Source organism: Pteropus medius, unplaced genomic scaffold, assembly GCF_902729225.1.
Source record: "Pteropus medius unplaced genomic scaffold, Ma_sr-lr_union100, whole genome shotgun sequence".
In the NCBI taxonomy this organism is placed as follows: Eukaryota; Metazoa; Chordata; class Mammalia; order Chiroptera; family Pteropodidae; genus Pteropus; species Pteropus medius.
Genome location: NW_024355327.1, coordinates 2,559,649 through 2,579,257, shown reverse-complemented (window position 1 = coordinate 2,579,257; position 19,609 = coordinate 2,559,649). Strand labels below are relative to the sequence as shown.

General features: G+C 37.7%; 1 protein-coding gene across 2 annotated transcripts in view; it reads right to left on the bottom strand.

The window, feature by feature from the left end:
• Nucleotides 1–2,590: 2,590 nt before the first annotated feature.
• CFAP20DC (CFAP20 domain containing) overlaps nucleotides 2,591–19,609 on the bottom strand; it is a 209,287-nt gene continuing 192,268 nt past the window's right edge. For both annotated transcript variants that reach the window (XM_039858618.1, XM_039858614.1), the window contains 2 exons: nucleotides 14,404–14,498; nucleotides 2,591–3,159 (listed from right to left, as the gene is read on the bottom strand). In XM_039858618.1, the coding sequence (XP_039714552.1) occupies nucleotides 3,047–3,159; nucleotides 14,404–14,498 (208 nt within the window). In that variant the 3' untranslated portion in view covers nucleotides 2,591–3,046. The remainder of the gene's footprint in view (nucleotides 3,160–14,403; nucleotides 14,499–19,609) is intronic.

The window sequence follows — 19,609 nt, the reverse complement described above, 5'->3', positions numbered from 1 at the left end:
ATAAGGCAAATTATTTTGCAAAAGTGTTTGTGTATTTTGCATATGTGAGTGTTTTCCCTTAATAGAAAATAAAATTAATTGGAGAGAGAACTTATAATTGCCAGGGAAGCTAAATCATCAATCTGATGCCACATATATCAGCTGACAGTCATTTTCCATAATTTCTATTACCTGGGCTCTGTAATTAAATAATAATTTAGAGAGTGAAGACTTAAAGCCACTTGTAAATTGCATCCTGAATTATATGAAAAAAGAAACTGAATTAGTTCCAAAATTGATACCAAATTATCTTAAGATGTATTTCCATATTGAATCAAGCTATTTTTTCATTTGTAATAGTCAGTTTCAGATATAATGTTCGGCACTCATTTGATTAGAAAAGTAGAAATCAGACTTGAAAATGGAAACTAATAATAATATACACTCATCTCCACTGGTACTGCTGCCATTAGGCACAACTTCTGTCCTCTCATTATGTTGGATCTAATCTATAGCGATGGTTCTCAATCATGACTGCATGTTAGATTTGCCAGGGAGAGGTTTTCTGATGCCCAGGTTGCACCTGAGACCAATCAAATCAGATTCTCTAGGGGTGGAACTTACGCACCACTATTTTTATAAAATTCCCAGGAGATTCCATTAAGCAGCATAATTTGATAACCAGTGAAGCAGTATAGCTCAGTCAATAAATTGTCAAATAAACTTGCTATACCATTTTGGTTTAAAATTGGTGGTGTGAAGCACATCTATTTCTATTCTTCAACTCTTCTGTAGTAATTTCAACAGAAATGAAGCTACTTCTTTTAAAAGATGCATACACTGTAAAAAATGGATGATAAGACCTGGTGGTAGATAACTTTTGGAGTATCTGCTTGGTTCATAAGAAACTCCTTGACCACCTTCCTCCCTCATCTTCAACAGAAGGTTCTGAGGGTCATTAGACCAAACTGGGCCAACTAGTATCCTGAGTCTGGATTTTTGAATTAAAATTTGGAGCTAATGTTTTTCTATGGTTGAATGTGTGGGGTGTGGAATGCCTGAGTGTTCTAGAAGGTGGTCTGAGTAGCTGAGAAAGTTATAGGAAGAGAGAGAGAAGAGAGAAGAGAGATGGGCAAAATGAATCTGAGGTAACGATGCTTCCAGATTTCTAGGGTAGACATCTGTCATTTTGCCTGCTTGTCATCCCTCCCCATTTTGTTAACAGTGTCCTCTACTTCTTTAGGTATTATCTCACTCTCAGTCCATATGAGCTGGGGATAACTGACAAGTCAAGCCCACTAGCCTCTTGCTTCTTGAGTATAGACTCGAGGCAGAAAAAGGTGGCACTAACATTTTGGTGACTATCATCAGGAGAAACTGTTAGTTCCTGCTAAAAGATCCCTGGAGCTACCCTGAGTCCTGTGCCTCCTGGAGTCTGATTAGTCAACGAGTCTTTGAATTCAGGGATCAAGGGTTTCTGTTACTTGCAATTTAGGAATCCTAACAGTTTTCTATAGCTTTCTTGTCATAGTTCAAATCCATCAAGAGGCTTTGTAGCATTCTGCTTTGGGGTTCATGAGGCACTCTTGTATCTTTAAGTACTTTTTGGCTTATGATGTTTTTGATATTTGTAACTACATGTCCTAACTAGTACAAACTTTTAATTGACTCCCTTATTTATGTGGATGATCCTGAGTCTGACTAAAGCAGAAACAAGGCTTTCTAAGCCCTACTCCAATCTTCAAGGTCATACTCAAGATAACCCAATTATTTCATCATTCTGCACACTTTCCGAAGCCTCACTGATTTATTTGCATTTTGTAAGTATAAAGATCTTGGAGAGAAATTCATAACAAAGGTATACTTTGTGAACAATAGGATTAAAAGCTTATCAAACACAAACATGGTTCTAAATAATGTATGATCCTTTGAACAGGAGCCCAAATCTACTCCTGAAAAAAAAGCTCTTATTTCCTCTACCAAGTAATATTAAATGAAATTATAGTACTGCCATTATATCCAACACCAATAATTTTTCATTTTCAATGGTACTCTTCTTTAGTAAAAAAAAATCTTTACTAAATAACAAAATATGCCGGCTAATACAATAAGTACTTCCTTGAGCTCAATATCAAAATACTTGGCACACAATTCAAGGCCATCAACTCAAATTCAGGACGCACATAATTTCTTCCTTGTGATGCAAAAAGCGGAGTTATAGTGTCATAACACTGAAGACCAGAGGAAGGTTCCCCAATCTCTCTAGGCCCAAGTCACAGAAGTAGTGCTCAAATGGGTGACTTGTTAAATCTGGATCCATGGAGTTAGGTTTGAATCATATTATTAAAATTCAGAGATAATTAGTAAAACAAAAAAAAAAACAAAGCATAGTGCTAAGCAGCTTAAGTGATTAACAATATTGTGATCTTTAACAAACTCTGGATGAACCATAATGAAATAGAAATAGTGAGGCCAGTGCCAACAAAATGCGATCATAAAGTCTGACCAGTTCATAATATTTCCTTTACTAAGAGTCTAAGGAAAGATAAATGTCATCTAGGAATATTCTGGTAAAGAAAGTGGAATAAATGAAAAGAAGCAGTTTAAAAGGTATTCTTCTGACCGTCATACTTTATTTTTAATACAAATAGGTAATAAAATAAAAGGTACCCAAATATCTTTTAAACAAGAATACATTTTCTGTATTCCAAGCCATCATTTACAGATTAACACTGCAAAACTTGTGAATTAATAACTCTTAATTTGGTTACTTAAAATTATACAAAATAAACAAAATTATATGTAGGATGAGAACCAACAAATACCAACCAATTCAAAGTCCTAAAATCTTGTGTCTGTATTAATTCCTTCACAATTCCAAAAAGTCACACACATCTACAAAAAGAATGTAGGTATTCTTAACAGTAAACATTATTTACAAAATAAACCTCAGTCACTTTTGATTCTGTGGGCCTACCCGACACACACATTGTGGTGTCAACTTAACAGTCAGAACTGCTGTCCAGCTCCGCCTGGGGACAGCCATTCTTTGCCCTGGAAGGAGAGATTATACTAACTCGTAGTATTTCCCAGTCTGGGGATCAAAGTAACAGTTCAGACATGGGTCGTACAGCAGAGTCAACACTTCCTCGTCCTCTTCCACACTCAGGTCTTCTTCACCTGTGGGAAGGGGAACCACAGACATGTTAGCTGTTGGCCTGGCCTGGAATTCCTAAACTGTAACATCAGAAGGACAATGACTTAGGAATCACCATCTCTCCTGGGATGTGGGCTGAATGTCGATGCTGGAATGGAGATGGCTGCAGACGTGATAAGACTATGCAGTGTAAGATGTGAAGAAATAGTGACAAGGAAAAGAAAAGGAAAGGAAAAGAAAAACTAAGTGTGGAGAACTGGCAGGGAGGGGGAAGGGGAAAAGGACAGGGCCAAAGAACTAAAGGGTTATGCTAATTAGCATTGGGGAAACTTAAGCAAGATTCAAAACTTAATGACCATAGTTCTAGACTTCTTCATGAGCCAGAGCTGTACGAATGCAAAATAGTGCAGGCTGAATGACATAATAAACTCAATCACCATTCAACATCCTAAAAAGGCTACCAAATAAACATGAATTAAAATAAAATGTTGTTGAGAAATATAGATGCATAAACTGTACAACACATATGGAAAACACAATGTCAGGTGATCTGTAATTTTATTAGTGGTAGGAAGGTCTGTTAAATTTGCTGGGAATATGAACTTGGCTTGAGGTTTTCTTTTTGTTGTCGTGACAGCCATTTGGATGGTTTGGATGAAGAGAACTACTGCATAAGTTATTAGCCAGGTTTGGTTGGTTTCCAACAAATGGCATGAAATAAACAACTGTTTTACTCAGATGTTTCCTGTGCACTTTATGTATGCCCAATGGTGTACTAAGTATTTGAGTACTTGATGCCATTGCCAGCAAATGAGTGCCTTCTGAGTACTTCTGAAAATTCATGTAATAGTAGTTCAGCGGTTGGTTGGGTAAGACCTCCCTGAGCTGGAGAAAATCAGAACAGGCTCAGAGAGGAGGAGGTGATTAAGACAACACTCTTCTCTTTTCCTTAGCACAGGCAACTAAGGACCAAAGAAACCAAACTTCTGGGTCGTGAGTTCACCAGGGTCAGTTTTGGAAGGTGGTGAGCATAAGACAGGGCTGGTATGTAATAGATGCTCAATAAATACTGAATGTTTTATGAAAAGGTGAATAAATGATTGTGAAACAAAGCCTGTGATCTTAAGTGCCAATGCCCAGAGTAAAGGCAAAAACAGTAATGGTGGGACTCCATTTTACTCAAACAAAATCAGATCAAACTTGTGCAGAGCCACTGTCAGGACAGTGACAAACTGGAGTTAAGTCCAAGGGAGTGGAGCCAAGATGATTAAGTGGGGGTCTTCAACCGTACCACAGCCATTCCTCTGCCCTTCTTTTTCTGATCATCCAAAAACATTTAACATGATCCTTCCCTGTGCCAGGCACCGAGCTAGGGGTTAGAGATGTGATGATATAAGAAATAGGCCCTATTCTCAAGCAGTGTGCAGTGATGCAGGTGAAATTGAAAAACAGCTGACTCTCTTATTGCATGTAGTTCTAGCAGTCCTTACAAAGTTGAGTTTAAGGGAGAAATGTCTGCCTTGTTTGCTAACATCTGGGTAGAGCCCTCGCTGGTTTAGAAAGCAATTTCTCATGCAGTAGCTTATTTGACCCTCATGATCCTGTGAAACAGGTGGGAAGTATTGTGCCCAATTTACAGATGAGGAACTAGAGTTTACAAAGTTAAATAGCTCATCTGAGGTCACTTGGTGAGTTAGAGGCAGGGTCAGGGATGAATTTGGGTGTCCAGACTCTCAGTTCAGTGCTCTTTCGACCATACTTGCTTGATATTTTTATTAAGAAGGTGGTGTAACACATTCAATTGGGAACTATTATTATGTGGGAATTTAAACATGGAAAAGAGTAAAAAATTGTAAAAGTATCTTATATTAAAAAACACTCTCAGGTTTAGAAACAAAAGAAATTTGTTTTATCATATTTTAAAAACCACTGACAAAGACGAGAGTGTCCCTGTGCAAGAGCAGAGGCAAACAGCTCAATAAGCCTCAAGGAACTGGGCTTATTAAATCCTAAAAAGAGAAAGCTTGATGGAGGTGACAGCAGCCCTTCTGGCTTCAAGTATAGAAAAGATGGCAAATGATTGAGAAATTAAAAAGATTCTGTGGAGTTGCAAGAGAAAGCAATTGGATCAACAGCTGAAAGTTTCAAGGAGATAGATTTTGGCTCAGCACAAGAAAGAATTTTCTGAACATTAAAAGCTGGCTAGAAAACGGAACGTGAACTCCAGAAAGGGTGAAGCAGGGACTGCGGCGACCATTTGTGTGAGATTTTGTAGATGAACCCTACAGATCCTATGATCCCTGCGGTGCCTTTGATGTGTTTCTGTGATTCTTAGCTGCAGTGGCTTATATCCTTGAAGTATGACATGATTTAGCTAACAGCCGCATTAATAGTGGTAGCTGACCTGAGCACCCTGCACAGTTTCTTATCAGGAACAGGAGCTCAGAGAAGGCAGGCCGCCTCTCCTTTATTTTCTATTGTTACCTGAAGAGTGGTCCCCAGGGCTCTGCCCTCACCCATTTCCTCCAAGTAGGAGAAGCTGGGAATGCTTTTCAAGTGGCTGTTTTATATCGAGGATGACCCCTCTTAAGTCACTTTTGCACATCAAAGGAGAGTGTACACATCCTTTACTTTCAGATATTTGATCCATCATCTCTTTCATATTTGGGCTACTTCAGAGAACAGAACAAAATCAGTTTATCAATAAATAACTACTATGTGCCTGCTATGTGATTGAGCAGTCTAGTTGTGGATGAGACAGTCTAGTTGTAGATGTGACATACACATAAGAAACAGAAGCCGCTACTGAAGATGAACAAGGAGTTAAACTGGGAGTTGCAACTGCAGAGTGGCTAAGAGCAGCCCTGGGCGATGGAATCCAATAAACCTGGGGATGGATCGGAGCTCCTCTGTTTCCTACCCAGATGACCCTAGGCTGGTTGACAGGTTAGTTCACCTCACTGGACCCCATTTGCTCATTTATAAAATGGGGATAACCATGCCTATTTCAAAGGGTTTTGTGGAAGACTAAATTGGACACTGGGAAATATGCATAGCACAATGCACACAGTAGTTGACCAATAAATAATCATTACTATTGTTGTTAAGGATAATAACAATAATAAAATAAATCATGAACCGTAGGCTATGGTGTTTTAAATAACTCAGAACAGGAACATTGACAAAACTTAAAGTATGAAGAAAAGGCTTCGCAGAGACAAATCCCATTTCTACCACTTCACAGCTGTGGGACACTGGGAAAATTCGCCACTCTGAGCCTCAGCTTCCTCATATGTACAATAAGGACAGTAATAGTACCTGTTATAGTACCTGTTATAGTACTTACGAGAACTAAATAAGATAATACTCAGCACACACACAGTGAGTATTCAATAAACGTTGGTGTTACAATCATCAACATGGAAAACATGAGATATCTGGGTTAGACATGAGTTGGGTATGTTTATTTATACCTTATCCCTTAGCCCCAAACTATATCTGTTTGATTCTTTTATTACCAAAAGAAAAAAATCAATGGATTTGAATGAAACACAAAGCCCCTAACTAGATTTACATAGGACATTATGATGAATTCATCGTAAAATAAAAACAGTTCTTATACCAAAAATCATGTATTTTTCAAAAAGTAAAACTAATTTTTCCATCAAGTGTAATGTTAATACCACATAGCACCGAGGCAGTAAATAATTATAAGTCAAACTATCTCAGAGATTGGACATCCGATGTCTCGTTTTCGTTTGTACTCCATAACACCTTCGGGAAAATTCTGACCTCTGGCACGTAAGAGTTATGTGCTATTTGTTTATTGCATTCTGTGCCTGTACTTTCCAAAAAGACAAAGTTTTAAGCTGATGCTATTTAATTAGAAAATTCAATACTTTTTACAACCAGTCAGGAATCTTTCAAGATGAAAATAACCGTTGTAATGAGCCATGGGTCCGTATCACCAACGGCATAGGGATGGAGATGGATCCAGTTCCTAAGTAGAGGTTCTGTTCCATAATGCATAAGACTGAAGCAGTAACTGCCATAGAAATGCATTCGTTCCCATACAGATCACTACAGAACTGGGACCTCATGCCTTATAACCATGGTATTAAGGCAGGTTGTGTGGTTTTTAGTGCTAATGTTTTAAATGGATGAATTTTAAAACTCTATCGACAATAACATTTATACAAAAATTGGGCGACATTATGTATAATTTTACATTGAAATAAGTGCTTTAAACGTGCATAAAAGGTTTTGTTTTCATTATAACTTAATTTTCAAAGCCTCCAACTTACATCACTTTGCCATTGTAATCTCTATATAATGAAATTATAACATGATTAAGCAATTCCTACTATGATGTCAAGCAATGGGAAATGACTTGAAAGGTAATTATTGTACATGGGTATGGGGTAATATTCAATTATATTCTTGGACAGTGCAGAGTTTGTTTTTCCTCCAAATGCAAAATTGCTCTATTTAAAGACTGGCTGCAGAAATTCTGAAAGGGTAAATTAACAAACGAAACCATTCGCTGCTACCAGACTAAGCGCATCTGATCAGGGGTCCGAATTACATTTTTACTCGTCTTCACATAATAAAGCCACTTCTAGTGAAATAAAATTGCCTTTCAGACGATAATCTATTTACAAACTTTCAGCTTCATCCACTTTGAAATTGGTTAACAGCAATAACAGGAGAAAAGCCAGTAGAGCCAGACCAACACAGCAGTATTAGCTGCCCTCCCCTTGGTTAGAGCAGTTTGGGGGAATAATCCCTCCAGTTCACCATTTTAAAGTCAATTAATATAAATGTTTAATTATCTATATTTAATGCATTTTAACTGTAGATAGTAGAAAACCTATATGCATAAACTGTCTTCAAGCTTGAAAACAAATGATGTGGCACTAGTTTATCAGACTTAAAATCTCTGAATCAAGACACTATACTTGATTTTCGATTTTCTGACGCTTACATCTAAAAATTTTTTTAAAAAAGTTAATGCATTTTCTCTTTTATAGATCTTGAGAACTGATTGACTGTATTTTTATGTGCATACTAATACACTATTGTTTAAACAATTCAATGACGAGAGATTACCACTGGGAACAGTGGATCAATAAAGATGACATTTTAGATAAGATTCTGCTGAGTACCAGGTGCTTGCAAACTCTTCCACCAACATATCTCACTGGAGGGCAAAATTAACTTGCACTAAAACCCAAGAAACTCCACTGTGAACTGCTGAATTTTAGTTTTCAGCAAATATGTGCTCTCAAATGGGAGGAAGATAAATGACCAACAATGGAATAAATAGGATGAAAAGATCTTTCTTGTTTTAGAAAGCTATATTGTGTTTTGGAAGGCAAATAACATGCCATGATTATAGTTCAGGTTTCATTTGGGAAATAAGTACATCACCTTTTTTGTAAAAACCTGTGGCTATATTTTATTTGGAAAATGCTATTTAAAGCGACATGTTGAAGGGTTTAGATGATTAATTATAAGTTACTGCAATTTCATTCTTTCTAGGTAATCTCTACTTATAAACGTGCAGCGATTCAAATGCATGCTTATATATCAAATCATCATGTTGTATACCTTTAACTTACACAATGTAGGTCAATTATCTCTCAATAAAGCTGGAAAAAACCTACAAAATAAATGTGTGGCTTTCAACTCTGAATGCGTTTTGTTCCACAGGAAGGAAGGTTCCTAGCCGGACTACTGAGCTCTGAAACCTACAGAGCCCACAATGTCTCAAGGGTCTGGTTTCAGGCAAGGTGGTGACACTGTAGCTAGGGGAAAATGAATCCCAGTTCCAGTAAGGGAGGCTGGACCACATCCTGGGCCAGGTCCTCTTCCGGGTGCATTTGGCAAATAAACAGGTAGGGGTGTGGTTCTGGAATAGAGCAGAGAGCCTCAGACACCAGCAATGTGATTACTTCTCTACTGGGGTGGGGTGGGGTGGGGTGAGGTTCACTTCCAGTACTCCAAAAAATAAGGCATCTCTTTATACTTGTGAGAGCATTGATTCCTCCCACTCTCAATCACTTCTATGGAGAGAAGCCACCCTTGGGACCCTGATAGCCGCATAAGAGAAAATACATTTTCTGCTCCAAAGTTAATCAGAGAACACAAAAGGCAACACTTGCCTCACAGGGAAAGGGGTCGGGATTCTGGATTCAAGAATATCATAAATACTAATGAATCATTTTATAAGCTGAGAATTGAAGTAGGGGCTCTATGAGTCTAAGGAGAATACGAAAGAGAGTACTTTTTTTTTTTCCCTTAAATCCAGAAAGCTTAAGAGAACTTCCTACATTAAAACAATTGCAGTGGACATTTCAGTCACACAGTTCTTATTGACTTAAAAGGGAATTCTGTGGTCCTATTGCAGTGTGGGGGTTAAGGGTACAGACTGTCTGGTCAGACAGGCCTGTGTTAGCGTCCTGCTCCACATTCGGCGGGTTGGTGACCCAGGCTGTGACCTTCTATATGGTGGAGACGCAACATAGCCCCATGCCTGGGAGTGCTGGGACAAGTCATTGTGAGGTAATGCACAGAAAAACTCGACACAGTGCTGGGCCCAGCTCAGGTGCTTTATTAATGCTGGCTTCTATTACTTTTAATCACCAATATTGCTTTTTTGAGGTGGGGGGAGTTCTCTTTTGCATCTTAAATAAATCTTCAAGATACAGGGAAGATCCAAAGAGTAGACCAAATCATCCTCCTGTTTCCCATGGGTAGAAGATTCACTCATTCACTCATCAAATATTTATGGAGTATTTACCATGTCCTAGGGTTACCACAGTTGTTCGATGAAGCGTAATGCCTGGCGAGGTAACTAATAAAACAGGTTTTAGAAGATTGCTTTTAGACTTAGAGTATTAGGTAAATGTCAAGTAACTGCGTGGCAGGAAATAGGACTGTGAAAGTATTCCTCTGTGGGAGCCAGAGCAGGAGGCCTGATTCCCCTCTCTCTGGTTAGCGGTGAGGAGCCACGAAATTTCTATAAATTCTTTGTTAGTAATTTGGATATTCCATCTGTAAAATAAGCATCTGTTGCCTGTTTATGTCTGGTGGGCAATTAATCAATGGTCATAAAGGAATATCCTATGTGGCTTTGCCATGCGAAAGGTACAAAAATGTTTTTATAAGACTGGAAACTCCAAAAGCCCTTCCTAGTCAAGATTTATGTAAACTGCAAGAGAGCTTGCAAGCCTAAAGAGAGAGAGAGAAGTCGTTATTATTCCATTTTGGAGCTGGTAAGCATGAATAATTTAAGGGTCATGTCTGTAAAGGAACAAATGTCAAAAACAAATTGACAACTATTTTTCAAGCAAAGTCCGATTCATTTTCAAAAGGTCAGTTTTCTTGAGTAAGTTCTGAAATCTTAACTTCCCATTTTTACATTTTACATAAGCTCCAGGAAAATACATTTTTAGTAAGTGTTAAGGGCACCCATGCCCATGATAACTGATATTCAGCAAGTATATTATGGCCCAGGAGAAACTGTGAAGAGAGGACGATTTCTCCATCCAGTCGAAGGCATGGAGCACAGTGCTGTTCCTGCTGGTTGGCTGGCTCTGCTGGAAGCAGGCTGTACACTTTAAGGTGCCATTAATACACTTTAGACATTCTGGCTGAGCCGAACGTGTGGCTGTGACACAAACTTGTACTGAATAAAGTAGGGGCTCAAGGGCCAGGTATAATGCGCGCACTCACTTTTGTATGGCTTGGGCAAGTTTTCTAGAATTATGTATCGGTCAGGCCAACTTTTCCTGCTGCTAAAATGCAGTTATGTCTCCGGTGGGTGAGTCTCAGCCTGGAGAGGCTGCAGTCAGCACATTACTTCCCTGCTCTAAGTCCCAGTGTCCACGTGTAAAATGGGATAACAACAGTACCCATGCTTAGTAGGCTATTATGAGAATTAAAGTGCATGTGTAGGCCTGGGTCACAAGCAGAGGAAATACATGTTAGTTATTATTGTTTTTATCCTAGAAGTCTGAAGATGGGAGACTCTTTTTCTCTGTGAACCAGCTTCAAAGCCACCTTCAACTCCCAGTGCAATGGTTCTGTAGAAAGGCATCGATGTGGAGGAGGCCTGGGTGCTAATCCTAGCTTGGCCTCTGACATTTGACCTTGGGCAAGGTCAGAGTGAGGGGTTTGGACTATGTCAGTGTTTTTAACTGGTTCATCAGAGCCCCAGGGCAGGGTTCTGAGATTCTTCTCATTACTCCTTCAGCCAGAGCAGTTCTTCTTTTCTCTCTTTTATATACTGGGATTCCACATGAAATTTCATTTGAAAGAAAAGTTTTCACAGCTTATAAATAAAGTTTAAGAGCCACTGAATAATGTGACCAATAACTTTTAGTTGCTAAAATGTATGGGTCTAAGTTTAATACTCTCACTGTTGAATTTTAGAAATATATATAATATACTAAAAAACTGGCATCAGGGAGAAAACTGAAAGTTAGATTTCAATGAATTACCCTACTTTTTTTTTCAAGGTTGTATTGAGAAATGGCCATTTGAAGAACATTTCTCTCCCTCTTTTCCTCCCTCTCTCCGTTCCTGTCTTCCTTCCAGTGAGAATTAAGAGTATCTAATATATACCAGAAACTGTGTAGGGTATTAGGGATCTGGGAGTGAGCAAACTGACGAAGTCTCAGCTCTTAAAAATTCATAGTCTATTTAGGAAAAAAAGGCAATAAACAAGTAAACAAATCACAATTACCAACTGTGAAGAAGCTGTGGAGAGAATGTACAAGGTGAAGTGAGAGAGACTGACCTACTTAGGTAAGATAGTCCAGAAAGGCACCAAAGAAGGTCGGCTACAAGCAAATACTTGGGCCCGGCAGTCCTGCAGTCCAGTGACCTAGTCCTACATTCAGCTCCTCACTCTCCTGCCCTTGCCCTAGATCTGGTCAACACAGTCACTGCGTCCCTCAGCCTGTCCCACGGAGAAAGGGTGGACACTTGTCATTTCTGACAAGTCTGCTTGGGTGGGGGAAGCAGGTCCAGGGCTGAAACAGGTAACCAGAGGTCTGATTTTTTTTTGCCTTAAAGAATTTAGCTACTTAGTCCTTGAGCTATTTTAATTTGTTTTTCCTGTTGATCAGGAATTCTCAATAGAAGAATGCCTGGTTTTATATACATTATTTTTTTGAGTAGGTAATCTATTTACTTGTTTGAAAATCAAAAATATAAAAACAGTGGTTGGGCTCTGGGGCCTGGCTGCTTGGATTCAAATCGCAGCTCTGCTAATCACTAGATGTGTGAGCTGGGCAGGTTATTCAAGAACTGTGCCTCAGTTTCTACAGTTTTGAAAAACAACTACACACACAAAAGAGCACCTTCCTCATGGTGTTGCTGTGAGGGCTAAATGTAACAACTTAACACGGTGTCTAGCATGTAGTAAATGCTAAATTAATGGTATTATGCAACAGAAACCCAGGAAGGGTGCGGATTGGCCACAACTGTGACTCCTTTCTGATTATATAAACTGGATAATTGAACCCATAACTTTTCTTTAACAAACACTTTATAAGAACAAATGAAAACACTATCTCAGTATATTGGTAAGTATGAACTGTAACTGGCTGTCTAAAACTAAGCCAATATCACGCAAAGATTAACAAAATAGGAAACATTAGTTTTTGATGGTATTAATTAGCTACAGCCCCTCTCCCCCCGCCCCAACATATCAGGAAAGGGGAAAGGACCGCTGATGAAAATCTAGAGTGATATGCAGAAGGAGTCCAGATCTGGTTAACGTTAGCCAGAACATTTTTATAATTCTCTGAATTTAATTTATTTGCCCTTTGTGGAAGTTCTGTTTACCTTCAACATAATTGAGCTCCTGCAGTCAGAATATCACATTGCAATGGTGACTTTAAGACATCCTTTCAGCCACTTATTATTAATATATATCTTGGGTGCCTTTGTTCAAGGACCACACTCTCCGTTCCTGTGTCTTATTTAGGACACTTAACATAACATATTATTTGTTCCCTCGCAGCAAGGTCTCCTGCTGACAGCCACGATTCTATTTTCCTGTCATAAGTAATTATGAATGTACACCTTTAAAAAGATTCCCAATTTGAGGGGTATAATCTATTTCAGATAGTAAATCACAGAGACATCTCTATCCCTTGGGCGGCCAAAATGGACAACTCAGATGTATGAGCTTTCACTCTGAATTTTCCATACCTGAAAAAAAATGGGATGCTCTACTTTCTCCCTGGGGCAGTTAGGGAAAGAAAAAAAACAACCCAAAATTGGCACCTTTGTTGGAGCAATTTATATTGGTTTAAGTTTTTTTTTTTTTTTTAAACCTCAGATACAGAGCTTCTGTCTTCAAAATCCTCCTCAGAAAACTGTCTCAGAGAGTCCCACTCTGAGGTTATTTTGTCACTTCAATTACACACTTTAGATCTCCCCATCCCTCCGATCTCAAACCCTCTGTTTCCACCAAAGATTCTTTTCTGTTCCTCCTCAGTGCACTCTTGACAATCATGTGCCCCACTCACAATCAGAAACGAATAGTTCATCTTTCTGGCTCTCACCAACAAAGGGAACCCCAGGCAAATTTTCATTCCTGCTTCTTTCTGATTTTTCCATTACTAATGCTACCTATCGTAGCTCTCTGCCAGCCTTTACTTTATGTCAACTATAATTGAAAAAATTTAAAAATAACAAAATACCCCCTCCAAAACTCCTGCTGTATCTCTGTATTAACAAAAACATGTATCTCAGTGATACTGAAATATTGAGTCTGCTTTATAATAACACAAACAGCTAGTATTTGGTAGATACTATCCCAGGTGCTTCATATACAGTATACTTCATTGAATGTTCATGAAAACTTTCAGGTGGATGCTAGTTATTACTAGTCTTATTTTACAAATGCTGTAACCAAAATTTATAAAGGTCACACAGCAGGAATTGGTAGAGCTGGAATTCTGATGAAGGTCAGGGTCAGCTTAACACCAAAGCCATGCTCTTACTCCGTTAACAATATTTTCCCCTGGGCTTAACCTTTAGGACAACAAAGACAATTTCTCTCTTATATTCTTTTTTAGTTGCAAAGAACCTATCATCCTATAAAACGAGGCACAGGTTACTGTATCATTTTGAGTGTGAGAACTTAAGTGATCAGCATTTAATAAAAGCAGTGGCAGCTCAAAGTGATTGATTTTCTCTATAGTAAATTATTTTTATTTTTTCATACATAGCATTTTTCATATTCCCACCTTGAGCACTCAAACTTCCAGAAGAATCCTGCTGCTGCTCTGCTGGATGTTGACTAGGAGGAACAATGGGTGGACTCAACATATTTAACCAGTCCCTAAAAAGAAAAGAAGTAAATGAACACACATACCTTTATTTCCATATACAGATTTTACTTTTCCCCTGGATTTTCAATTCCCTGGGACTTCCACAAAAAAAACATTTTCCTCCTTCATACCTCAACAAGACAAGATGTCCAAAATTTAATATTCAGTTTTATAAATCAGTTAATATAGAGTCAATCACTCAACTAACTATTGAGCTCCTTGACTTACTGTGGGGTTACAGCCTGATAAACCTATTGTAAACTGAAAATATAGTAAGTCGAAAATGCATTTAATAACCTAACTTACCAAACATCGTAGTTTAGCCTACCTCAAATGTGCTAGAACATTACATTAGCCTACAGTTGGGAAAAATCATCTGATACAAAGCCTATTTTATAATAATGTTGAATATGTCATGTAATTTATTACACATATTGTTTTTATATCATTGTACAGTTGAAAAATCGTTAAATCAAACCATCATAAAGTGGGGATTATTTGTAATTGTTCAATAAATACATCAACTAAATGAAGATGGCATTCTCCTCAAAAGTTTATTATCGTTGTTATTAAACTGTAGTACAGTTCTCATACAAGAAAATTATTTCAATAACTCAGAAGAAATGCAGCATAGACAAAGCTCTCTACGACTTTTGGGTAAAAAAAGCCTGACAAAGTTACATGTCACAAATGACAACATTCCACATGGTAATTCAAACCAGAAGTTAGTCTTGGACCAGCTGCAATGGTGGGAGTCAGTATGCATTAATTCAGGGCTTAAGAGCAGCAGAGGGCAAAAGAAAGGTGAGGGAGCTGGGCCCTTGAGCGGCTCATTACTTCAGTTCTCCCATTACAAAGGAGGACAAAACCACTCCAGAAAGCACCTCCTACATTCCCTGTCCCTCTGCCTCCAACTTCCAACCTCATTTCCCAATCTCTTTACTTTCCTTTCTCCTCTGTTCTTTTCAGTTCTCTGTTCTTCTAGTAGATTACCTGGGTGGATGTGATGCAAGTGGGTGACATCTTGAAGGCATGAGTCACTGTACATTCTACTTCAAGCCCTTCTCATCTTTAAACTTGCTAGTGAGCTTCTTCGGGGGAAGGAAGCAAGCAAGAGAATGTGAAGGATTTTCCAACATGAATTCTATTTCTTGCATTGATCTAGTAGTCTGTAGTTTACCTTATTTTTCTCAACAGGAGCATGTCCTCGTGACTAAACAATTTCTTTCTAAATTTCTGTACTTCCTACTGTTTTTATCTACAACGGGAGATGGTCCCAACTAATAACTAAGAGCACTGGCTGTCTAGGCCAATCCCAGGTCCATGTTTCCTAATGTAAGAACTTGACCAAGTCACTTAACATCATAAGCTTCAGCTATGAAAAAGAGATAATAATAGTACCTCGGAGTTTTGTTGTTAGGATTAAATAAAGAAAAAAATGGATGAAAAACATTTGACATGAATCTGGGTACAGAGTTGCACTAAATAGATTTCAGCTATGACCACCACCATCATCATCAATTAAGATCATAGCTTTACCTACAATGGTAAATCAAGGTAGGAATTAAATTCTATTAAAATTCAACCTGTAAAACATGGTAGAATGCTTACAAGTCTATACAGTAGAGGTTTTCCTTAGAAGCTGTTCACCTTTCTTATATAAAAAGTATCTTAATGTAAAAAAGACCCATTTCCTATTTGCTATATTTTAAGATACTTTCTGAGTCACTACTCACCTCAGCTATCACTAGATTATGGCTGGTGAAATAAGCAAGGTGAGCATGCTGTGTATTGAATTTCATAACAACAGATTAAGGACACCAAAAAGGATTTATCACAGACTTCCAAGCTAATGGGGCATTTTCTGATAAGCACCTTTTATTTAGTCCACCTAATTATAGTAGACCAAAAATTCCTACATTATACAAAATTATAAGGTCACATACAAATTACCAGCCCAGTGACCTCATCACTCAGTAAGAGTGATAGAGAATGAGGATGAACAAGAGAAAAATAATGTTATCATATAATGACAGCCCTAGAGACAAATTAGAAACTCTACACAACGGCAGTAGAAGCACCTACTCATGGTCCACGGACATGGGAAAAATTGCAGGTGGGGGTTGTTGTGTGACTTATAAAAGGCAAGATATTCATTTATTAGGCCTATAATTTGATTGATGTTTTTCCTTCTCAGCAGTAGCTATGGAAAGTATAGGGATCTTCTTTTTTGATTTTTTTGTTTGTTTTAAAATAATCTGATTTATCAAAAAGTTTCAAGAGTACAAAAAACTCCTATATACCTTTCAGCCAGAGTCCTCAATTTAGATATTTTATCACATTTGCTATCTATCATCTATCTATCTATCTATCTATCTATCTATCTATCTATCTATCTATCTATCTATCTATCTATCTCTATCTAATCTATCATTTCTCTATCTAAACAGAGTTTGGCAAACTATGGCCCATGGGTGAAGTCTGTCCCACTGCCTGTTTTGAACAGCCTGCTCATCAAGAATGGTTTTTATATTTTTAAATGGTTGAAAAAATTTTAAATAATGTTTCATGACATACGAAATTATTATAAAATTTCAATTTCAGTGCCCATAAATAAACTTTTATTGGAATAAAGACATGTTCCCTTGTTTATGTTTCATCTATGGCTGCTTCTGTGCTACATTGACAGAGTTAAGTATTTATCTGGCCCTTTAGAGAAAAAGTTTGATTGTCCCTGATCTGTAGTTATGGGCTCTTATTGATTTCTCCAATACTAATACAATACCACACATATTTCTTCTCATCTTTCTTCTTTCTATATTTGTAACTCTCTTCTGACAGTGAGAAACTTGGTTCCCATTACCCTTAATATATTTACTTATTTTTTTGAACTACAGAACACACCAAAAGTAGTTTCCGAACTGCTAAGCAAACAAAACAAAACAACCGATAGAAAACCTTAAGTTACTTTCTAGGGTTCTCCCTTTACGGTTCTTTTTATTCTGTAGTCAAAAATACTATGTTCAAAATCTACCTGGTTAGTTATTCCCCGCCTGCCTTCAGTGTGGTTATACAGAAGGTCACCAACTGATGATGGTTTGATTTAGGATTTTTCGACTTCATGATGGTGCAAAAGTGGTAAGTATTCAGTAGAAACTGGACTTTGAATTTTGATCTTTTCTCAGCTAGCTATATGTAGTGCGATACTCCCTCATGAAGCTGGGCAGCAGCAGTGAACTGTGACTCCCAGTCAGCCACGAGGTCACAAGGATAAACAACAGGTACTCTACAGTGTATTCATTGTGTTAGATGATTTTGCCCAACTGTAGGCTAATGTAAGTGTTCTGTGCACGTTTAAGGTAGGCTAGGTTAAGCTATGATGTTTCGTAGGTTAGGTGTATGAAATGCATTTTTGATTTTTGACATTTTCAACTTATGATGGCTTTAGAGGGACATAACCCCATAGTAAGTCTAGGAGCATCTGTCTTATTCATTTGAAATACAGAGTGATCAGCTTCTGTTTGTATTACATTATAATTTTTTCCCTCTATTCTTACTGATTTCTATTACTTTTGTTATTGTTGAGTATGTAAAACTTTAACAGTTCAAAATTCAAAACTACGCAGAAGAGCATATTTGGATAAGAGTTACATTTTCCCCATCCCTTCCAGTCTGTTTCCACACCCTCATCACTTTCATGCCCTCCCCACCCACCTCTCTATAGATAATCAACTTAATTAGTTCTATTATCTCCTTTCTATGTTTTTCCACAAAAAAATAAGAAGATACATGTCTATTTTTTTATTTCTCTCTCTCTCTTTTTTTTTTCCTATGGAAAAGGTAGCATAGCATAATTACTCCTTTGTACTTTAATTTTTCTCAACTTAAAATAGATCCTGGAAATCACTCATACTAGTTCACACAGAGCTTCCTCATTCTTTTTCACGCCTGCATAGCCACGAGTACATGATAGTACATGGCTGTACTATCATTCATTTCACTACTTTCCTATGTTTGGGCATGTTTTCAATATTTTGCATTATTACAAATGAACTGCAAGATTATTACAATTAATGCTTTAATGAATAACCTCGGGCAAATCTATTTTTGTATACCCGGAGAAATATCTTCAAGGTAAATTGCTAGAAGTGGGATTCCTGGAACAAAAGGTAGTGGTTTTGTCAGATATTGACAAATTCCTTCCACCAAGGTTGTATCCAAGTGCATTCCCTCCGGCAATGTATGAGAGTGCTAGTTTCTGTACAGCTATGTCATAAGAATATGTCGTCAAGTTTTTAATGCTTTCCAATCTCAGAGATGAGAACTGGCATCTTCAAGCAGTTTTGATTTGCACTCGTTCTATGTATGAGCTAAGAGTCAGACGGAAGAAGTATATTAGCTAACAGAAAATGATACTAGAACATGGGCTGTACACAAAGGCTGCTGTGGGCTGATCAGACCATCTATTTGTTCTCTTGAAGGAATTCCCCTATAATTGTGTAAACATTTAAATATTTATTTGGGAAAGTAATTCTTTGAGAAATCTAAACCATGACAATAATTATTATATAGCTCTCTCATTTACAGCACTTCTACCTGCTATCATGAAGTTCTGAGTCTGAGGAGCCAGCCCAGTGAAATACTTTTACAGATCTTTTATTAAGAATTTAGAAATTTCTATCCAAGACTTAATGATATTTGTAATTTGGTACCAGTACACATTTCTTATTCTCTGAAAGAAGTTTGGGTTTTAAAAATCTATGGTCAGGAAACAGATTTGGGAGAGGACTTGGAAATATCTCACTTTGGGAGGAATTCACAGATTCTTTTTAAAATTTGGTGAAAACTGTTTTCCCAGAAAAATGTACACAAATGCCAAATTTGACTTCCAATTTCAGGGGGTCAGAGGTCATCTGAATCCCATTCATGGACTTCTGGACCCCCAAATTAAGAACTTCTGCACCATGGAGTATCACAGAGATGTTTCTAGTAGTGTAAGATCCATGGTTGGTTAAGTTTTTCTATAAAAGGCCAGGAAGTAAATATGTTAGTCTTTACAAGCCATAACATCTCTGTCAAAACTATTCAACTCTGTTGTTGTAGTGTGAAAGCAGAATAAACA